The sequence below is a fragment of the Primulina huaijiensis genome, chromosome 1 (assembly GCF_012295235.1).
Source record: "Primulina huaijiensis isolate GDHJ02 chromosome 1, ASM1229523v2, whole genome shotgun sequence".
Classification (NCBI taxonomy): domain Eukaryota; kingdom Viridiplantae; phylum Streptophyta; class Magnoliopsida; order Lamiales; family Gesneriaceae; genus Primulina; species Primulina huaijiensis.
In genome coordinates, this window is record NC_133306.1 from 26,120,134 (window position 1) to 26,141,547 (window position 21,414).

Genomic DNA, 21,414 nt, shown 5'->3' on the forward strand with positions numbered 1-21,414 from the left:
AAGAGATCTGTCTCACAAATACGACCCGTGAGACCGTCTCACACAAATTTTTGCCCTAGTCAATATACGGTTTTGGCTCTATATTTAATTGTATAATTTCAACTCGATTATTGTAATGCCTGAAGTAAATATTACAACTATAAAATAATATTGATGACATTTTTGTAAATAAGTTGAAAAATATTCAATTTATTTTGATGGTATTTTCGTAAATAAGTTGAAAAAAATGAATTAATTTTAAGGATAAAATGGTAATTAGTGACATATCTTACTCATATGAAGTCCAAATGATTTGAGATTTGGATATAACGTAGAAAACTCAAAGATATAGAAGTTTCATGTTTTGAGTTTGGAAAAATTTGATCGTTTGACTGGTCCAAAAAAATATACCGATGTTAAAATATTAAATATATTATATTATATTATTTTATTAATATAATATAATTTATAAAAAAAAAAGATAAATATGAATTTTCATTCGATTTGCATAACAGCGAGAGAGAAAAAGAAAAAATTAGGATTTTGATTTTCTTTTCGATCGTGCGACTTATCGGTTTATCCAATCGACGAACCGACTTCAGTTATGAGATCGTTGACACGATATCTTCGATTTGAGGTATAAATTTTATAGTTTTGGTGATGTTTGAAATTCGTGGATTTTTGGAATAAATCCGATAAATTGTTAAATCGTACAGAAATTGAAGATTGTTGAATAGTGTATGATTTTAACGAAGTAGAGATGATTATAGTGATGTTTGTTTGAATTATTCCTAATTTATTATAATTAGGGATTTTAAATCGTTGAATTGAAATTGGTGAGTTGTTTGTTAGTTGTTATTAATTCTGATTGTACATTCGGAGTCTATGAAGTATAGGCTACACGTTGATATAAAGTTTTCGTAATTTGACGGATGTTGTAAAATAGCCTATTATTTGAAGTTAATTTATTTGAGTGTATTTGATGGTAGTATTGTGCATTAAATACACCAGAATATTAAATTGTTAAAAGATAAGAATTTATAATCGAGTTTTATATTTTGTTGAATTAGTGTTATTGGGCTATTTGATGTTATATATTGAGACTGTTAAGATTTTGTTGACACGGTGACAATGGTCTGATAATTGTTGTTGAATTATTTAGATACAACACAAGCCTCGGGATCAAAGAAATAGCCAGATTTTATATATACTCGATTATCAGGTACGTGTTGACGTACGAGCATATGTTATTATTGTTTAGTATTGATGAATACTACTGCGTTGAACGATGATAAATCACTGGTATTGGGTGATTTGATATTATATCTGTTGTTGTTTATTATCGTTGATATTGTTGGCTGTCGTTTGTTGGGAGACGTCACGTTGATGTTGTTCGTTCGACGATATTGCTGTCGCCGGTGTTGGGGTGCGTCGTTCAACTATATTGCTGTCGCCGGAGTAGGGGTGCGACGTATCGTTGTTGTTATTCGTTCGACGATATTGCTGTCGTCGGTGTTGAGGTGTGACGTATCGTCGATGTTGTTGTTGCGGTAGTATGGGAGTGATGACGTTGATATCGTTGGTGGTTTGATTGTCCAGAGACAGCAAAGGGAGTATTTCTGTTATCATTCCAGTTATATTTTATATTGTTGATAATATAACTGTTATGTATTACGATGATGATTGTTGTGTATGCTCACCCTTTGGGGGCTGTTTCTGTTGGACAGGTTACAGGACTCTGCTGTGAGACAGGATAGTGGGGAAGGACTAGGTGTGTCTAGTCAAACAGTCCTGTAGTTTATAGTAGATAGAGATAATATAGTTTATTGTCTTATTTGAGTTGTATGTGTGTATTTATTGTACTGTTTCTGCTACACTGGCGTAGATAGTGTGGTGATTGCACTATTTTGTCGTATATGCATTATATTATTATGTCGTTGAAAGGAAAATTTTTATGCATATGACGTCACATGTTGTATGATTACGTGGCGAGGTTTGGGGCGCCACATTGGTGGTATCAGAGCATATGTTAGATGTCTGAGATGGATAGAAGTTGGGTTTGTGATGAGGGAGTTGGATGGCGATATTATCTGCGTGTGTCTGTGCATTTGACTTGTTTTTGATGATTTCTTGGTATGATTGATTGTTCTTTAATTGTGTGTGCTTTCGTGCGAAAGGTGTGATGATGATTACTGGCTTGTAATTGTTAAATGTTATGATTAACAATTTGATTTCCAGTGATGGCAGCTAGAGAACAGGTACATCCGCACGAGGAAATGGAAGAGGTTGACAGTGGGTGGGGGCAGATGAATCCATTGCCACCTCCTCCTATGGGACAGGCACCTGCAGATCAGCCTTTATTGCCTGGTGAGTTGACTTTGGCACAGTTCAGCAGTTATCTTCCGTCGAGATTTGATAGCTCTGAGACTGGCGAGCAAGCAGGGGAGTGGATTGAGAGGATAGAGCAGATATTTGTGACTGCACCGTGTGCTAGATCTGCTTGGTGACGATTGGCTACATTTCAGCTTTCGCGGAATGTATTATTATCGTGGCAGACGACTGAGGCCGGATTGAGAGCTCAGGGCCGTATTGTTGATTGGGATGTGTTTCGGTCTCGTTTTCTTGATAAATATTTTTCTATAACAGCCAGGCAAAAGAAAGAGAAAGAATTTGAAGATTTGAGACAGGGTAGTATGTCTGTTGCTGAGTATGAGACTCGATATTCTGCATTGCTGAAATATGTGCCACATGTTGCTACGAATGTTCATGCGAAGATGAGGCACTTCTTGAAAGAGTTGAAGTTCGGGTTATTTGATCGTTAGAGTTATTTGATCGTGTGCAATCAAATAACCCGATATCATTTGTGGATGCAGTGACAAGGGCTGAGATGGCTGAGTTGGTTATGCAGGAGTATGGGGCTCAGAGACGATTATCAGAGCCGACTAGGGAGTCATTGCGACCGCAGGGACAATTTTTTAAATATCAGAAGGGTTCATCTTCTTCAGCAGCATCATATGAGAAGCGCCGATTTGATTCACGACGTGTTGAGAGTCGTGGGAGCAGTTCTCAGTCTGTTCAGGGGCAGAGAAGGGAGTCCAGAGCAGTGAGATGTTTTCGTTGTGGGGGACCTCACCTGATCAGACAGTGCACACAGACCGAGATCACCTGTTTTGAGTGTGGCGGTGTTGGCCATATAGCGAGACAGTGTTCTAGCCGTGAGGGACAGCGAGAGCCCAGGAGTGATAGAGGTAGATCCTCAGAGAGAGGAGGACGACAGCCTCAGCAGTTTACACCACGACCTTTTGGAGGACAGCCACGTAGGCAGGGAGCAGGTCCGCCTCAGGCACAGGTGTATGCGTTGACACGAGAGCAGGCAGAGGAGGCACGAGAGGAGATGATAGCGGGTAAGTGTTATTTATGTTCTTATCCTGCTTATATTCTTGTTGATACAGGTGCCTCGCATACATTTATATCGAAGAGGTTTGTGGTTGAGCATCATATGCGCTCGTCTCCATTGTCTATGCCTCTTTCTGTTTCGACATTCTCTTGAGTTGATATATCGGTTGTATCGATGATATCAGATGGTATTATTTCTTATGAGGGCTATGAGCTGAGATCTGATATGATTATTCTAGAGATGACTGATTTTGATTGTATTGTGGGAATTAATGTGTTGAGGAGATATTGTGCGACTGTTGATTGTTATCAGCGAGTAGTATTTTTTTACACCGATGAGAAAGAGCGTTGGACATTTTATGGGAAGGGTTCTCGTCCCTGTGTTCCGTTGATATCTGCTATCCGGATTTTTCTGTTATTGGATCATGACTATGAGGGTTATCTTATTTATGTTGTAGATGTGACAGAGAAGAAGAAGGAGGTGGGAATAGAGGAGATACCTGTAGTTGCTGAGTTTGCTGATGTATTTCCTGATGAGATTCCAGGCTTCCCACCAGTCCGTGAGGTGGAGTTTGGGATTGAGTTGATGTCAGGTACTTCTCCTATTTCTCGTGCTCCTTATAGAATGGCACCAGCAGAGTTAAGAGAGTTGAAAGCCCAGTTACAGGACTTGCTGGACAAGGGATACATTCTTCTTAGTGTATCGCCTTGGGGTGCACCAGTCTTATTTGTAAGAAAGAAAGATGGAACGATGCGGCTTTGTATTGACTACCGACATCTGAATAAGGTGACGATTAAGAATAAATATCCCCTCCCTCGTATTGATGATTTGTTTGATCAATTGCAGGGAACCTCAGTATATTCGAAGATTGATTTGAGGTTAGGATATCATCAGATACGAGTTAGAGAGGAGGATATTCAGAAGACAGCATTCAGGACCAGATATGGGCATTATGAGTTTTTAGTTATGCCGTTTGGATTGACGAATGCTCCAGCTGTGTTTATGAGTTTGATGAATAGAGTATTTCAGCCTTATCTTGATCGGTTTGTTATTGTGTTTATTCATGATATATTGATATATTCCAGGAGTGAGGCTGAGCATGCAGTGCATTTACGTTCAGTATTACAGGTACTGCGAGATAGACAGTTGTATGCCAAACTCAGTAAGTGTGAGTTTTGGTTGGATCGAGTGGTCTTTTTGGGTCATGTTATATCAAGAGATGGGATTTCTGTTGATCCAACGAAGGTCGAAGCCGTGTTACAGTGGTCTGCACCTACATCTGTACCAGAGATCCGTAGTTTCTTGGGTTTAGCAGGTTATTATCGTCGATTTATCGAGGGATTTTCAAAGATTGCTAGACCTTTGACACAGTTGACTCAGAAAGGTGTGCGATTTCAGTGGTCTGAAGCATGTGAGAGGAGTTTTCAGGAGTTGAAGCACCGACTGACGACTGCACCGGTGTTATCAATCCCTACAGAAAACGAGAGGTTTGTTGTTTATACTGATGCATCATTACATGGTTTGGGATGTGTTTTGATGCAGGATCGACATGTTGTGGCATATGCCTCGAGACAGCTGAAACCACACGAAACAAGGTACCCTGTGCATGATTTGGAGTTGGCAGCCATTATCTTTGCCTTGAAGATATGGCGACACTATTTATATGGTACCTCGTTTACGATTTATACGGATCATAAGAGTCTGAGATTTTTGTTTACTCAGACAGAGTTGAATATGAGGCAGAGACGGTGGTTAGATTTGTTGAAAGATTATGATTGTGAGATTGAGTATCATCCTGGTCGAGCTAATCTTACTGCTGATGCATTGAGTCGTAAAGTTAGCTGTACTGCAGAGGATGTGGGTCGTTTATCAGCTATGATGATGTCTTGTTGTTCTTTGGGATATGATTTTGATATTTCGACGACTCCTATCCAGGTATCGACCTTATTAGCTGAACCTGATATATATGGTTGTATTCGTGACGCACAGATGACAGATGAGAGAGTTCAGCGATGGAAGGAGTTGGTTTCTCAGAAACAAGATACTCGGTTTAGAGTTGCTGATGATGGCAGTTTGAGGATGAATGATAGATGGGTAGTTCCTGATACTTCGGAGTTGCGCCAGGGCCTGTTGCGGCGTGCACATTGTAGTCGATATTCTATCCACCCTGGTGGCAAGAAGATGTATAAGGATTTACGCTCTCAGTTTTGGTGGAAGGGAATGAAACGTGATGTGATTGATTTTGTACGTCGATGTCTCAATTGTCAACAGATCAAAGCTGAGAGGAGAAGGCCAGGAGGTGAATTGAGGAGTTTAGAAGTACCGACTTGGAAATGGGAGCACATATCGATGGATTTTGTGACTCATTTGCCAAGAAGCACTGGAACTATTGATGCTATTTGGGTGATTGTTGATCGATTGACGAAAGTTGCACATTTTATACCCTATAGCATGAATAGTACATATTTGACGATGGCACAGTTGTATATACGAGAGATCGTACGGTTGCATGGGATTCCAGTGTCTATTATATCTGATAGAGATCCTCGATTTACTTCTCATTTTTGGGAAGGATTGCAGACTGCGATGGGGACAGAGTTGAGATTGAGTACAGCTTATCATCCCCAGACAGATGGTCAGACTGAGCGTACTATTCAGACGCTGGAGGATATGTTGCGTGCTTATGTTATGGATTTTAAATCTGTTTGGCATTCATCTATTCCATTGGTGGAGTTTGCGTATAACAATAGTTATCAGAGTAGTATTCAGATGGCTCCATTTGAGGCATTGTATGGGAGACGTTGTAGATCTCCGTTATACTGGGATGATGTTGATCGAGCTGCAGTTACCGGTCCTGAGATGATTCATGAGATGGAACAGAAAATAAAGTTGATACAGCAGCGATTGAAAGCAGCTCAAGATAGACAGGCCGCCTATGCAAATAAAAGACGAAGACCCTTAGAGTTTCAGCAGGGCGATCAAGTATTTTTGAAAGTTTCTCCTTTTCGTGGCACAGTGCGATTTGGTATGAAAGGAAAGTTGGCAACGAGATATGTTGGCCCATATGAGATATTGCAACGGATAGGTACTTTGGCTTATCGGTTGGCTCTACCTCCATCTTTATCTGGTATTCATGATGTGTTTCATGTGTCGATGTTGCGGAAGTACGAGCAAGATCCTTCACATGTGTTGGATATTTCTGAGGTTCAGTTAGATCCTGATGTGTCTTATGTTGAGAGACCAGTTTGTATTTGGATCAATCTGAACGGAAGCTTCGTAGTAAGCTTATACCGATGGTGAAGGTTCAGTGGGAGCATAGAGGTGTCGAAGAGGCCACTTGGGAGACAGAGCGGCATATGAGGGAGCTCTACCCCTACTTATTCTGATGGTATGACGTATCTTTATTTATGCATGTTATTATTGTTGTTGATTAATTTCGGGGTCGAAATTCATTTAAGGGGGTAGAAATGTAATGCTTGGAGTAAATATTACAACTATAAAATAATATTGATGGCATTTTTGTAAATAAGTTGAAAAATATTCAATTTATTTTGATGACATTTTCGTAAATAACTTGAAAAATAATGAATTAATTTTAAGGGTAAAATGGTAATTAGTGACATATCTTGCTCATATGAAGTCCAAATGATTTGAGATTTGGATATAACGTAGAAAACTCAAAGATATAGAAGTTTCATGTTTTGAGTTTTGAAAAATTTGATCGTTTGACTGGTCCAAAGAGATATACCGATGTTAAAATATTAAATATATTATATTATTTTATTAATATAATATAATATAATATAATTTATATATAAAAAAAGATAAATATGAATCTTCATTCGATTTGCATAACAGAAGCGAGAGAGAAAAAGAAAAAAAATAGGATTTTTGATTTTTTTTCGATCGTGTGACTTATCGGTTTATTCAATCGACGAACCGACTTCAGTTCTGAGATCGTTGACACGAGATCTTCGATTTGAGGTATAAATTTTATAGTTTTGGTGATGTTTGAAATTCGTGGATTTTTGGAATAAATCCGATAAATTGTTAAATCGTACAGAAATTGAAGATTGTTGAATAGTGTATGATTTTAACGAAGTAGAGATGATTATAGTGATGTTTGTTTGAATTATTCCTAATTTATTATAATTAGGGATTTTAAATTGTTGAATTGAAATTGGTGAGTTGTTTGTTAGTTGTTATTAATTCTGATTGTACATTCGGAGTCTATGAAGTATAGGCTACACGTTGATATAAAGTTTTCGTAATTTGACGGATGTTGTAAAATAGCCTATTATTTGAAGTTAATTTATTTGAGTGTATTTGATGGTAGTATTGTGCATTAAATACACCAGAATATTAAATTGTTAAAAGATAAGAATTTATAATCGAGTTTTATATTTTGTTGAATTAGTGTTATTGGGCTATTTGATGTTATATATTGAGACTGTTATGATTGTGTTGATACGGTGACAATGGTTTGATAATTGTTGTTGAATTATTTAGATACAAACAAGCCTCGGGATCAAAGAAATAGCCAGATTTTATATATATTCGATTATCAGGTACGTGTTGACGTACGAGCATATGTTATTATTGTTTAGTATTGATGAATACTATTGCGTTGAACGATGATAAATCACTGGTATTGGGTGATTTGATATTATATCTGTTGTTGTTTATTATCATTGATATTGTTGGCTGTCGTTTGTTGGGAGACGTCACGTTGATATTGTTCGTTCGACGATATCGCTGTCGCCGGTGTTGGGGTGCGACGTATCGTCGATGTTATTCGTTCAACGATATTGCTGTCGCCGGAGTAGGGGTGCGACGTATCGTTGATGTTATTCGTTCGACGATATTGTTGTCGCCGGTGTTGGGGTGTGACGTATCGTCGATGTTGTTGCAGTAGTATGGGAATGATGGCGTTGATATCGTTGGTGGTTTGATTGTCCAGAGACAGCAAAGGGAGTATTTCTGTTATCATTCCAGTTATATTTTATATTGTTGATAATATAACCGTTATGTATTACGATGATGATTGTTGTGTATGCTCACCCTTTGGGGGCTGTTTCTGTTGGACAGGTTACAGGACTCTGCTGTGAGACAGGATAGTGGGGAAGGACTAGGTGTGTCTAGTCAAACAATCCTGTAGTTTATAGTATATAGAGATAATATAGTTTATTGTCTTATTTGAGTTGTATGTGTGTATTTATTATACTGTTTCTGCTACACTGACGTATATAGTGTGGTGATTGCACTATTTTGTCGTATATGCATTATATTATTACGTCGTTGAAAGGAAAATTTTTATGCATATGACATCACATGTTGTATGATTACGTGGCGAGATTTGGGACGCCACAATTACCTTTTATATAAATGATGGAACAACATTTGTTTACGATTACAAAAAAATATTGGATGTTCAAAGTAATAAAATCATCAATTAATCTTGTAAAAAAGATATATTTTTTCGACGTATTTTTTTCTGACTTGAAAATCTACATTCATTATTTTGCGATGCACACTAGATAAACCATCGAATTAATGTAGTAACTTGCAAATCACGCTAGTCTGGTAAATCGTATTGATCAAGCCATGTGCAACATACTCGTCTGAAAAAAAGTTGGTATAAGAAACTATTTTCATGACTATTGATTAAATACTCATTTAATTCTTCAACTCGAACACTTTGAGAACTGTTCCACATATCTTATTGTAAAACTAGGGCAAAACTTAAACAAGAAGAAGAAAAGAAAACAAAGTGAATAAATTCATATTTTATATCTCTATCTTAGTCTACTATTATGTGAGAAATATATGTATTTATTTTTATATGTAAATGGATGTAACTACCACTTAACCAGGTATCTTTGTACACCTCTTGAAATAAAAAGACAAAAACTTGTGTGAGACGATCTCACGGGTCGTAATTTGTGAGACGGATCTCTTATTTGGGTCATCCATGAAAAAGTATTATTTTTTATGCTAAGAGTATTACTTTTTATTTTGAATATCAGTAGAGTTGACCCGTCTCACAGATAAAGATTCGTGAGACCGTCTCACAAGAGACATACTCAAATAAAAAATACTTTGCTTTATTTTATTTTTTGGTAGTTGTCTACATTGATTTTTTATTAAAAAAATTTAAAAATAAAACGAGATTAATGATTTAGTGAATGCCAGTGACATTAAATAAAAAAAGAAAACGACGATTTGTTATTTTATATAGTAACGTGAATTTGTGTAACTTGTTATCTTAATTATTAACCTTCACGAATGTGACATGTATAAGTTTATTGTTTCTTTAATTGATATTCTAGGCCAATAATTGTATTTTTTTTAAAAATTAATGCCAATATTTTTTGAGAAAGTTGGTGAAAAATCCCCAATCAAAACATTTCTTTGGGTTCATTCCCTACGCACAAAATTGTGGTACTATGTCATACAAATTGTGGTACACTTCAAGTGGAAATGTGGTACTAAAAAAGTACCCAGGGACTGAACACAAAAAAAAAAACGACGGCTGGGGACTGAAAGCCAATTTGCCGATTTTTTTTCGACCTTCACTTTTTGTATATTCAAATATCTATAGTTAGAATTGTTTTTTCTAAAAAAAAGTTCTAAAATTCTTAGATTTCTTGGAGCATTATTTGAATTTTTACAGATAAATTTTATGATTTTATTTCAACTTTGAATATCTAGCTCCTCTTTCCAATTGTAATTATCGATAAATTTTCTATACCGTTTGTATTTTAAAATATCAGAATGTAGAATTATTCACATAGAATCATTCTTTAACAATAATTTTACATACACAATGTAGTTGATATATAAATAAATTATTTTTGTATGGGCCAATTTTTTTTTTTAAAAAAAGGCATAATGGGCCGGAGCCCATTTTCTTTTATCTCTCCAATTACTCCTATACATGGGCTCAGTTACCTATTGGGCCCATTCTTTTTTTATCCCTATAGGCGAGTAATAGTGATATCTCATCATCTATGTGCATGGATGCGTTGCTTAAAGTCACATCGTCATGTGATTAACTCAATATTCCATCGGATAGATTAAACGAAATCCGCAGTTCACAACGCTCTCTTTTCGCAACATAATTGCCGGAACCATTTTCAAATCCGAAAACTCAAACAAACAATAGAAAGCGACAAGATGTCGACTAGTTAATTGTTCAAATCGATCGAGCCTGTTCCAGCTGCATAGAACACGCGCTTTGGTAGAGCTAGCTAGGTTCCCGTCGCTTGAGAAATCCTAAACTTCGATGCATCGATATTTATGTGGATAAGAGTTGGCTATATTTGGTTTTGTCATAAATAAATGAACACGTCTTAAATAGGGCTTTGTAAGAGTATATAATTTATTTAGCCACTACCCGAATTTAATAACAGTCAACATAAACTTTTTTTTAAAATTTTTTTTAGCAAAACTACTGTCTTCTGATTATTTCCATCCATCAAAATTAATTTTTTTGTAAAAAAATATCTAAAATATCCGTATCTTGTGATCGCGAACTATATAAATATTTAATATTTTATCGTATTTTTTATATATAAAAAATGAAAGTAGCCATTCGAATTTTGAATAGGGACACTTGCATGTAACTGGTAAGCATATTGAAAAGTAAATCATCCTAAAAAAAAAGTTACCTTGCGTATTTTATTATTTGTACAAATTTATATTATTTAAAACTCAAACTAATTAAATAGAATAATTGGCAGAATTTTATAGAAAAAATAAAGAAATATTTCTCATGATATAATAATAACTGCACCAACTTGCAACAGATTGAAGACCACCACATTTATATAGTACTATTGAGAATCTATCCCTTTTTCAAAAGCTATAACATGTATAAACTGTTAAATTTAAAAATGGTAAACTATATGATAATTCCATAACTATGTTTTGATTGTTCTTCCCGCTGAAGTCTCCAACCTCGACTATTTGTTACTCCGAAACACGCAAAAAATAATAATATATAAAAAACTCATCATTAAAAAGATTCAGTGAAATATAAAAGGTACGTAGATTCATATTGGAACTAGATTTTCTGAAGGGAAATAAGATGACTTTCGAGCATATGGAAAACACGAACAGAAAGGGGGACTGGACACATGTTACGAGATACAAATTTCGTATAGTAACACATCTTTATCAATTAGAAGTCTGTAGAAATACGTTATTTGTTCAGTAAGAACCTCATCAGTTGATCAGTGCTATCATGATATGTATCAGAGGACGATAATGGCGATCTCGATCGGACCGCGCTGAGTTAGACGCCCCATGCAAGCCTTGTTTTCAGTTCAAAAACGTTCAAGAGATATATAAATCAGGCCATTTGGCTTAGGGTCGGGGCTCTGCAGCTTGAGGAGATTCACTCATCATATATATTCGTAGCCAATTAAGCCACTATGGATATCCCCCAGCGTCAACCATTATATTTATTGCACGAGTATCGTTCGATGTTATACAAATTTTTTTGAAATGGAGGATAGATAATACAGAGAACGTTTTGTCCGAAATGGAAAAAGTTTGTGGGAGATAACGCTATATGCCATTTTTTGAAATTTGATATCAAGTCAACTACTTTTGGACTTTTGGCCTTTTCTCCTATTTATCTAATTGTAGAATCCTTTTTTGTATCTTTTCAAAAGACAAAAAAGACAAGCTAGGAGGAATCACTTTTTGTATTTGTCAAAAACTAAAATATATGTAAATTTTGTGGTCACGAGCTTGAATCTCATCAGCTGCGTGAAATGTCAGTCAGTTACGTAAATTCTACTCCCAATGGTATTATATATATGTATATGTTTGATACAAATAAATAGAAGAAAAGTAATTTAGACTTCAAAGATCAATATGGACACTTGGATTTTCTAATATATATCTTGTGTAACATGCCCACATTACTTTTTTATTTCATATATATAGATAAATACATTTAAAATTTTATATATATATATATAATACAATGGTATTATATATATGTATATGTTTGATACAAATAAATAGAAGAAAAGTAATTTAGACTTCAAAGATCAATATGGACACTTGGATTTTCTAATATATATCTTGTGTAACATGCCCACATTACTTTTTTATTTCATATATATAGATAAATACATTTAAAATTTTATATATATATATATAATACAATGGTATTATATATATGTATATGTTTGATACAAATAAATAGAAGAAAAGTAATTTAGACTTCAAAGATCAATATGGACACTTGGATTTTCTAATATANGGATGGCATGCGAGCATGTACGAAGATGTTGATTGATTGGGGGCTAAATCTTTATTCCAAACTTATCTCTTGTCTTTACAGCCAGAGAACAGAATAATAATATTATTAGATAAACAATATAAATTATAATATATAGTGGAAGAATATGCATAATTATTATAATATTACAGAAAATGGAATAATTCCAAATGTTCATTTGTTTCCATTGTGTACAGTTTCATAAACAGTAGATCTAATTAAATGCGACTTTTTTTGTCACAATAATGCAGCACGATTTTTGGATTTGGATGATGATGCATTTCGCGTGTATAAAGCAATATCTAGAAGTGATCGGTCCAAAAACTTTGTGTTTGTTGACTTTCAACCATTCAAGAATTTTTTTTTCTTTTCAGTTAGTTTGAAATTTCATATTGTTTTTGAAGAAAATTTTTGAAAAAATTAAAATGATGGTTCCAGCAATAACATCTCATATCGTCATGTTGTATGGCAGAGCGCAAGAAGATCGGAATCGAGTCCACAAAATCATCGTGTAGCCCTTCATCCAAACCGGATTTGGCTAGAAGATGTGCCACTGCATTGGCATCATAGGAGCAGCGTCGAAACCGCACCACCGGTACGCTGCGAAGCATCCCGATGGAGTAAACAATGGGCGTTTCTTGGGACATTATATTGGAAGGACATTATAGATTAAATTTAGAAATTTTGATGGTAAAACTTTTTGAGCTTTGCGTTATTTGTTACTTAAATTTAAGAATAGGTATATTGTAAGATGGTCTCACGAATCTTTATCTGTGAGACGGATCAACCCTATCGATAATCACAATAAAAATTAATACTTTTAGTATATAAAAAAGTAATACTTTATTATATAAAAAAGTAATACTTTTTCATGGATGATCCAAATAAGATATTTGTCTCACAAAATACAACCTGTGAGACCATCTTACATAAGTTTTTGCCTAAATATTTAATTATGTTTAATTTTTTGCTACTAATATCGTATTTTAGAATTTATTATTTGATTATGGGATACAGATGATGTTATCTCGAATTTCAGGTTGATATGAGAAATTGGATTGCATATTAATTCAGATGCGATTTTATATGTTTACTAATAAAATCTATCACCTATATATTTTTTGTAAATAAATTAAAGTATTAGTAACGTCTGCATTTAATAACTCGAAAAATAAAACATGTTTGTTTATTTATTTATATTTCACAATATCAGCCAAAGTATATATCCAAATGTGATTAACAAATGATTAATTAATGGTAATGACATATGCTAACATGGGGTGTAGTATTCACATCCCCGTGTCTCAAATGTTCTTGGCCTTTCAACTTTCTATTTCTGGAATTTTGAGCCCAACTTTTTTATTTGAAAATTGTATATATAAAATTAGAGGTATATATTGAATTAAAAAATTTATTTGACATTATATAACTATTCATATATTTTATTTGAAATTTTTCTTTCAAAAATATATTTAGGACAATATGCTTGACAATACTGATTGTCTTATTACCGTTTCACAAAATTATATAATCGTTAATAAAGATACAACTCAAATATTTTGAATGGTTTAGTAACTCTGAGGTATGTTTTAGCAAACAATTATTGCTTCTCATATTTAGTCTTACGTTTAATGAGATATGTTTAGGAAATATTTTGGAGAATTTTTGTTAATTTTAAAGTTACTATTCTAGATATTATTTTGAAGTTGATGAGAAATTAAAGTAGAGAGTGTTTGGAAATTGATAATATAATAAATATTATCAAATTTTATTTATTTTTTATAATATGAATTCTTGAAAAAATATATAAGATTAATAAAAATAAAATATAAAAAATGAAAAAATAGGTATTATAAAAATTTTGGCAATGTAAATTATACAAAAATACAAAATATTATTTAAAAAATAAATGTAATATGATAAATATTTTAAAAATATAAATAAATATTTTAAATTATATTTGAATAAAAATTATAAAAAGTGAAGCTGACATTCTTCATGCTCTAAAACGTTTTCATGCATTCAAATCTAAAAAATATTTCCAAAAAATTCTGTCAAAAACAACTTTAATGATTTGATAAACAAGTTTACATGATTACTGAGTTGAAAATGGCAACGTACTTGCGAATGTTTCCAAAATTGGGTGCGCACAACTAATCAAAGGTACGTTGAATTATTATTATTATTATTATTATTATTATTATTATTATTATTATTATTATTACTACTGTACAGCGAATATCCAATCACCCTAACGCGTCGCCGTCACCATCAATGAACCTCTCCCTCCAATCTCCTTCATGCCGCCGCAAACAAGCGGCTCCATACTATACAGAAATTCACTCACCAAAGCTGCGCCGGGCCCCGTCACCAGATGCTCCCACGCCTCGTCCGCCTCTCCGCATCGTTTCCTGAAAACCTCCGTCGCATCAAGCCGATGCACCTTCCACCCTTTCAGTCTCCTCAGCCGGTTGATCTTTTCCAGCTGCCGCCGCGCCAGATTGCTCGTGTTTGTCTTTATCATGTCGATCGCCTCGGCTAGAACCTTGGATCGAGTTACCTCGTCGCAGAATGATTCCATTCGGAAATATTTATCGAGCTCGGAAACCCCGATGGCTCTTCGAATACCTCTCGAGTAATCAGCATTTGGGTTGAAGAAATCTCGCACTTCCTCCACCATTCCTCTCTCCACCATCTTATCCACCCGATCCGATACGAAGGAATGCAAAACCGGTACCGCGACATCCACCCAGAGATAGCAAAACTCGTATTTCGATCGCAAGTTGGAGTCCGCGAAAGCTTCGATGAATGAGTTCGAACCTCCAACGATGATTGGAAGTTGCCCGCGGCTGAGTATTGATTTCAAGGATACAGACGCCATGGCGCAGAAGTTCCCTGCAGAGAAATCGGAATCGGGATGAATGAATCCGAGAAGATGATGCGGAATGCCGCAGCGTTCTTCCTCGGTGATTTTGTTGGTCGTGATGTCCAGACCATGGTATACTTGCATTTTGTCGGAGTTTATCACCTCCGCAGCGAAATGGGTGGCGAGATCAATGGAGAGACGGGATTTTCCTGTGCCGGTGGCGCCGATGATCACCACAACTTTCTCCTTCTGCGTACCTTGGCGGAAGAGCTGCCTGTTACCATTTAGCAACGGTCGAATTTGCTTGGGTAAGGAGAATGCTACGTCCATTCTTGATTATGATCTTGCGATTAATTAATCACAAGGGTCGAACTTTTTGACATTTATTTATGAACTGCGGATGCGGCGAATAGGGTACGTGAAGATTTTGTAGGACAAATTTCCGGGGAAGAAAAGACAAATAATAGAGAAATTTGAATGGAAACTGAAGAGCTAGTGGGATTTGTATTTGCTGCGAGGCAGAGGAGTTGATGGCAACAAGGAAGTAGCATGGAGTATTTATGGAGGGGGAATGCCATCCTACAAATGAAGACACATTACGTAAATTTGCTTGACTTTATATTTAAATGACAGTCAACTCCAACTTGTTCAAAATTGATGATTAATTGAACATTTAACATCTAAATTTAGAATATAATTAGATTTTGGGTTTACAAGGAAAGTGAATTTATATATTGTACTGTTGATTTTGGCTGGTAATTGTTCAACTGTAATAGGGTAGTTTTTTCTTTTTCTTTTTCTCTTTTTAATGGGTTTTTATGAAAAGGTCAAAAAATTGTAAATTGATCTATTTTTCACTTGAGCAGGTCTCTTGTGAGATGGTCTCACGAATTTTTATCTGAGAGACGCGTCAACCCTACCGATATTCACAATAAAAAGTAATATTATTAACATAAAAATTAATATTTTTTCATGGATGACCCAAATAAGAGATCTGTCTCACAAATATGATCCGTGTGACCGTCTACTTTTCTCTTTTGAGTTGAGTTTTTTTATTTTTTATTTTTTGTATTTGAGTACTGACATGGTGTTGTGTTGTACTTATGTGGTGACCAATATTGCATGTCATTATATATCGTTAACAGCTTCGAACATTGTTGATATATTAAGGTCATGCTCTACATTCTAAAAAAAGAAATTAAAGTAAAATAAAGATAAAAAATTCTAAGACCAAACTTTGATGAATTAGATGATCAAAAGTCAAAACTATTTAACTTATGGCATTGTAAAGCAAAAGAATATTAGATTTGTAAAAAATTACGAGGAAAGAATAATAAAATACCAAAATTGAATATTAGGAGAGAGTGACGGCTTAATAAACAACTGTTTGCAAAACATTATTTTAATGTATGTATACCTCCATACTCCCACTACCATTATATTGCTGAAAAACTTCTAATGATCAAAATCGCGAACTCGTCGTGTTAGACTCAACGTGTTCGAGTCACAAACTCTAGCATTCCTAATGAACAAAAAACTAAGCTTGAGATAATAAAAATAATAATAATAACTAGCTTATCGAGCCAGTTGGAGTACTAACATTTATATTAAACTATTTCGAGCCAAAAGGACCGGAGACCGGTATCTGGTATAATTTGGAATTGATAGGGCCAAAATGCATTGTTTTTGGAGTAAATTTAAGCACAAGATCGTTTTGGGTTCATCCATTACATTTATGTTCCTATAAACAAATGTGATAATGAGAAAAAGAAGAATACGCTAGAGCTACATTATTCAAGAGTGGTGGCGTTAAGCTTCTCGACCATTTGACTTAAGATTAGTCGATTCCAATAAGGCCATGAAAAGGATATCGAGTATCACTTTTACATGGTTGAAGTCATTAGTTTGAACCTGATTGTCCCTATAATTTGTGATTATTATACTACTATACGTATATATGTAAATATTTGTTTTTAGTTATTCATATTTTAAGTCATTAAAAATCTTGAGAAAAAAAACCAAAGTTTTCGTGAAATGACTAACTAGTGTTGAACCAGGTCAAGTGTGGTTTTTTTTTAATAATAAAAATGAAAAATTAGTTGAAGTGTGATTTGACATACATCCTTGGCATTGGGTACATTGGCTGTGTGTGTGCTCGTGGGGCTCGGAACTAAAGCTAAACTCTTAATTGGAGAAGACATTTCAATGTATGTTATTATAATTTATTAAATAAAAAAACACCTAAGATATTATGTAAAATCATCTATTGAATTATTATTTTTTTCTTTTTTTGAAGCTTCTATTAGATTATTTTTATTATAAAAGAAAAGTTGATACACCTGTGTTTTGGTTGGATAATAGTTCTACAATGGAAGAAGGAATACATATTAATTTGTTTGTCCGTTTCTGTCTTTTATTTTCTTTAATTTTTGGGGGTTTGGACATGTCACTGATCAACTTTTGAGATCGAAAAAGATAATATAAATAATTGTTTTCTAAACTTATTTTGACAAGATAGATGATAGATGGTGGCTTTGTTTTTAGTCGTTAAATATTATAAAATGTCAAATGGAAGATTTTGACTTAAAAGCCCATTTCTAGTGTTCGATTCCATAATGATATCATAGTTTTATGCAATGGAATTGAATAACTGATAGAATATCTAAAGTAATTAAGTGAAAATTTAGCTCCATTTTACCAGAATGTTGATAATATTATCTTTTCAAAATGTTTAATATTTATTTTCATTTAAAATGTAAAAAAAAATGATAAATCACAACTTAAAAAATTGATAAATTAAGGAAATTATTTAGCCAAAATTTATATTTCAAAACATTAATTAACCCTCAAAATTGATCCACACGTAGCTTTCCATTGTTTATTTATTTTAGAATGATTGTGCAATGACAGAAAATATAAAAAGTAATAATAAGTAATTACTGCTAAATATTGAATTTGGAATTTCTCTCTTTTCAACCTTAAAGTTGACCAAGGTTATTCATTGGAAACAAATACATTCGACAACTACATATGATTAAACAGTATGCTGACACCAATCTATTTTTACCTTTGATAGAACGATAATAATGTGTATATTTCTGATCAAATCATACTACTAATTAATATTTTTTGGCTTCTGAGTTACAAATTAAATAAAATTCTCTTTTTCATATTGGCATGAATATCATATTTATTTCTATTAATTAAGGGGAAGATATTAGTAATAATTTTTTTATGATTTAGTTTAGATTGTAAAAAATAAAAATGATCTTCCTCTACATGCAATCTAGTCTTGTACAAAAAGAAAGCAAGTACATGTTGAATACCTAGATTGACCTCCTCCAAATGCATTCCTTGTCAAAGTTAAAAATGAAGATGAGTCCAAAAGGCAAATGGAATAAAATGCACTACTTTACAATCATGGAGTGAAAATGCCCATTGCCAAAAAGTAGATCTCATTTTTATCCTTTTATCTAATATATACTTCCTTTTCTTTTTCTCAAAAAAATCTAGACAAAAACTTGTACGAGAAGATCTCACGGGTCGTATTTTATGAGATGTGTCTCTTATTTGGGTCATCCATGAAAAAGTATAATTTTTTATGCTAAGAGTATTATTTTTATTATGAATTTTAGTAGGATTGACCCGTCTCACAGATAAAGATTCGTGAGACCGTCTCACAAGAGATCTACTCAACAATCTAAAGGGCGAAAACTAGATTTTTAAAAATATTAATTAAAATTTGAATATGTATCATATGAGATGGTCTCACGTATCTGTATCTGTAATACGAGTCAACTCGATCAATATTTAGAATGAAAATTAAAATTAGATTTTTTGTGATACGGACTCATGGATTTATTTTCATGCGAGAGCTCTACTTTCTCCATACTTAAAATGAAAAATTAATTAAAAATTATGTCATTAATAATGAGTTCCATTGATGTAATAAGACAAGCAGAGAATTGACATAAAAGATTACACATTGTTACAATAATCTTTACGCGTGCACTTGGCACACGCTAATACAAAAAAATTGACTCCCTTCAAATTTTTTTTTTTTTAATACAAATTGTTCATTGTCATATCAATTAATCTTATTCCAAAGCTTCTGCAATCTTACATCATCCAACTGTTACTGATATTATCAAACTAGGAACAGTGTTTCACTTGCCGTATCTGTAACTATATCAAACTAACTACGAATAGCATTTAATACATTTTGTTTTCAAATATAAACTTTATCCCTTCAAAACAAATTAAGCTCATCATATCAAATTAACCCAAGTGGTTGCAATTGGAATGCAATAAAACGTAAATTGATACGGCAAAATTTTGTGTGAGACGATCTCACGGGTAGTATTTTGTGATACAGATATCTTATTTGGGTCATCTATGAAAAAAAATATTATTTTTTATGCTAAAAGTATTACTTTTTATTGTGAATATCAATAGGGTTGATTCGTCTTACAAATAAAGATTCGTGAAACTCACAAGAGACCTATTCAATTGATACACATATCATTGACCTCGGTACACCCTTAGATGAGCAACAGATTCAGGTTAACTAGATCATAAGGATATTTCACAAGTTTCAAATTTCTTAAGATTTTAAAATTGAAATTTTAATAGAACAAGCATTAAATCATAACATAAAAATATACATATACAACTCATCAAAATTATCACTACAACAAAAATAGTTTTTCCCAGCGCACTATTAACGGCGCACATTAAAAGCACGCTGTTAATAGTATTATTAACGGCGTGCCTCCATACGTGCGCTTTAATAATATTGCACTTGACAGTATTAACGGCGTGCAGTAAAGGCACGCTGCGGAAAGTAGTATCCGCAGCGTGCATTTATGTGTGCTGTAAATACTATATACTTTCCGCAGCGTGCTTTTAATGCGCGCCGTTAATAACATATACATTAACGGCGTGCAGTAAAAGCACGCTGCGGAAAGTAATATTATATACTATTCGCAGCGTGCAATAATGTGCGCTGTAAACTTAAATGTGTATTTTTAAAGTAGCGACGGTTTTTAGAAAACCGTCGCTAATTTATATTTGCGACGGTTTGCTAATTTATATTTGCGACGGTTTTTAAACCGTCGCTATATTTAGCGATCGTCGCCGATCTAAAATCGACGACGGTTAAGGAATATTTCGTCGCTGTTAGCGACGTGTTTTATATAACCGTCGCTAATAGACGTAAATCAGCGACCGTTATATAAAAACCGTCGCTAATGGCGACGGTCTAGTGTATAACCATCGCTAATAGTCGCAAATTGTCTATAAATATCTGATTTTCGTTCAACTTTTTTCACTTCACAACACTTAAAATTTTTCTTTCAAATACGTTTTTAATTTCGATTTAAATTAATTTTTTTTTTCAATTTTAGGCTAATTTTTTATGTGTTAATTAAATTCATCAGTCAATTTATTATAGTTGTATTGTAATTTTTTTTAAAATTTATTAAATTACAAAGCGTAAATTTTTTTTATTTTACGCAAAATTTAGCGACGGTTTTGTAACCGTCGCTAAATTAAATTTCGTCGTTAATTTAGCGACGGATTGTAAACCGTCGCTAATTTAGCGACGACATTCTCAGTTTCAAACTGTCGCTAATAGGCGACGGTTATGTCAAAAACCGTCGCTAATATTTAGATTTTTTTTAATATTTACAGCGTGCATTGCACGCTGCGGATAGTTATATTAACAGCGTGCATATGCACGCCGTTGATAGTAATATTAACAGCGTGCGAATGCACGCCGCGGATAATCTTGAACTTTCAACGGCTTGCAACTTCGCAGCGTGCAATACGCGCTGCGGAAAGCCATTTTTGTTGTAGTGTATAATGTCAACATAGAAC

The 21,414-nt window shown here is 34.0% G+C and overlaps 1 protein-coding gene and 1 long non-coding RNA gene across 2 annotated transcripts; one reads left to right on the plus strand and one right to left on the minus strand.

Annotated features, from left to right (window-relative positions):
• The first annotated feature begins 509 nt into the window (after window positions 1–509).
• Window positions 510–1,707, plus strand: LOC140970753 (uncharacterized). Its single transcript, XR_012174183.1, has 3 exons — window positions 510–616; window positions 1,142–1,405; window positions 1,500–1,707. It is a non-coding gene; the product is annotated as an uncharacterized lncRNA (long non-coding RNA).
• A 13,037-nt stretch (window positions 1,708–14,744) lies between these two features.
• On the minus strand, window positions 14,745–16,133 carry LOC140969787 (adenylate isopentenyltransferase 3, chloroplastic-like). Its single transcript, XM_073431284.1, has one exon. It carries the CDS (start codon window positions 15,865–15,867, stop codon window positions 14,923–14,925), a length of 945 nt encoding a protein of 314 aa, XP_073287385.1. The 5' UTR covers window positions 15,868–16,133; the 3' UTR covers window positions 14,745–14,922.
• Between the last annotated feature and the right edge of the window lie 5,281 nt (window positions 16,134–21,414).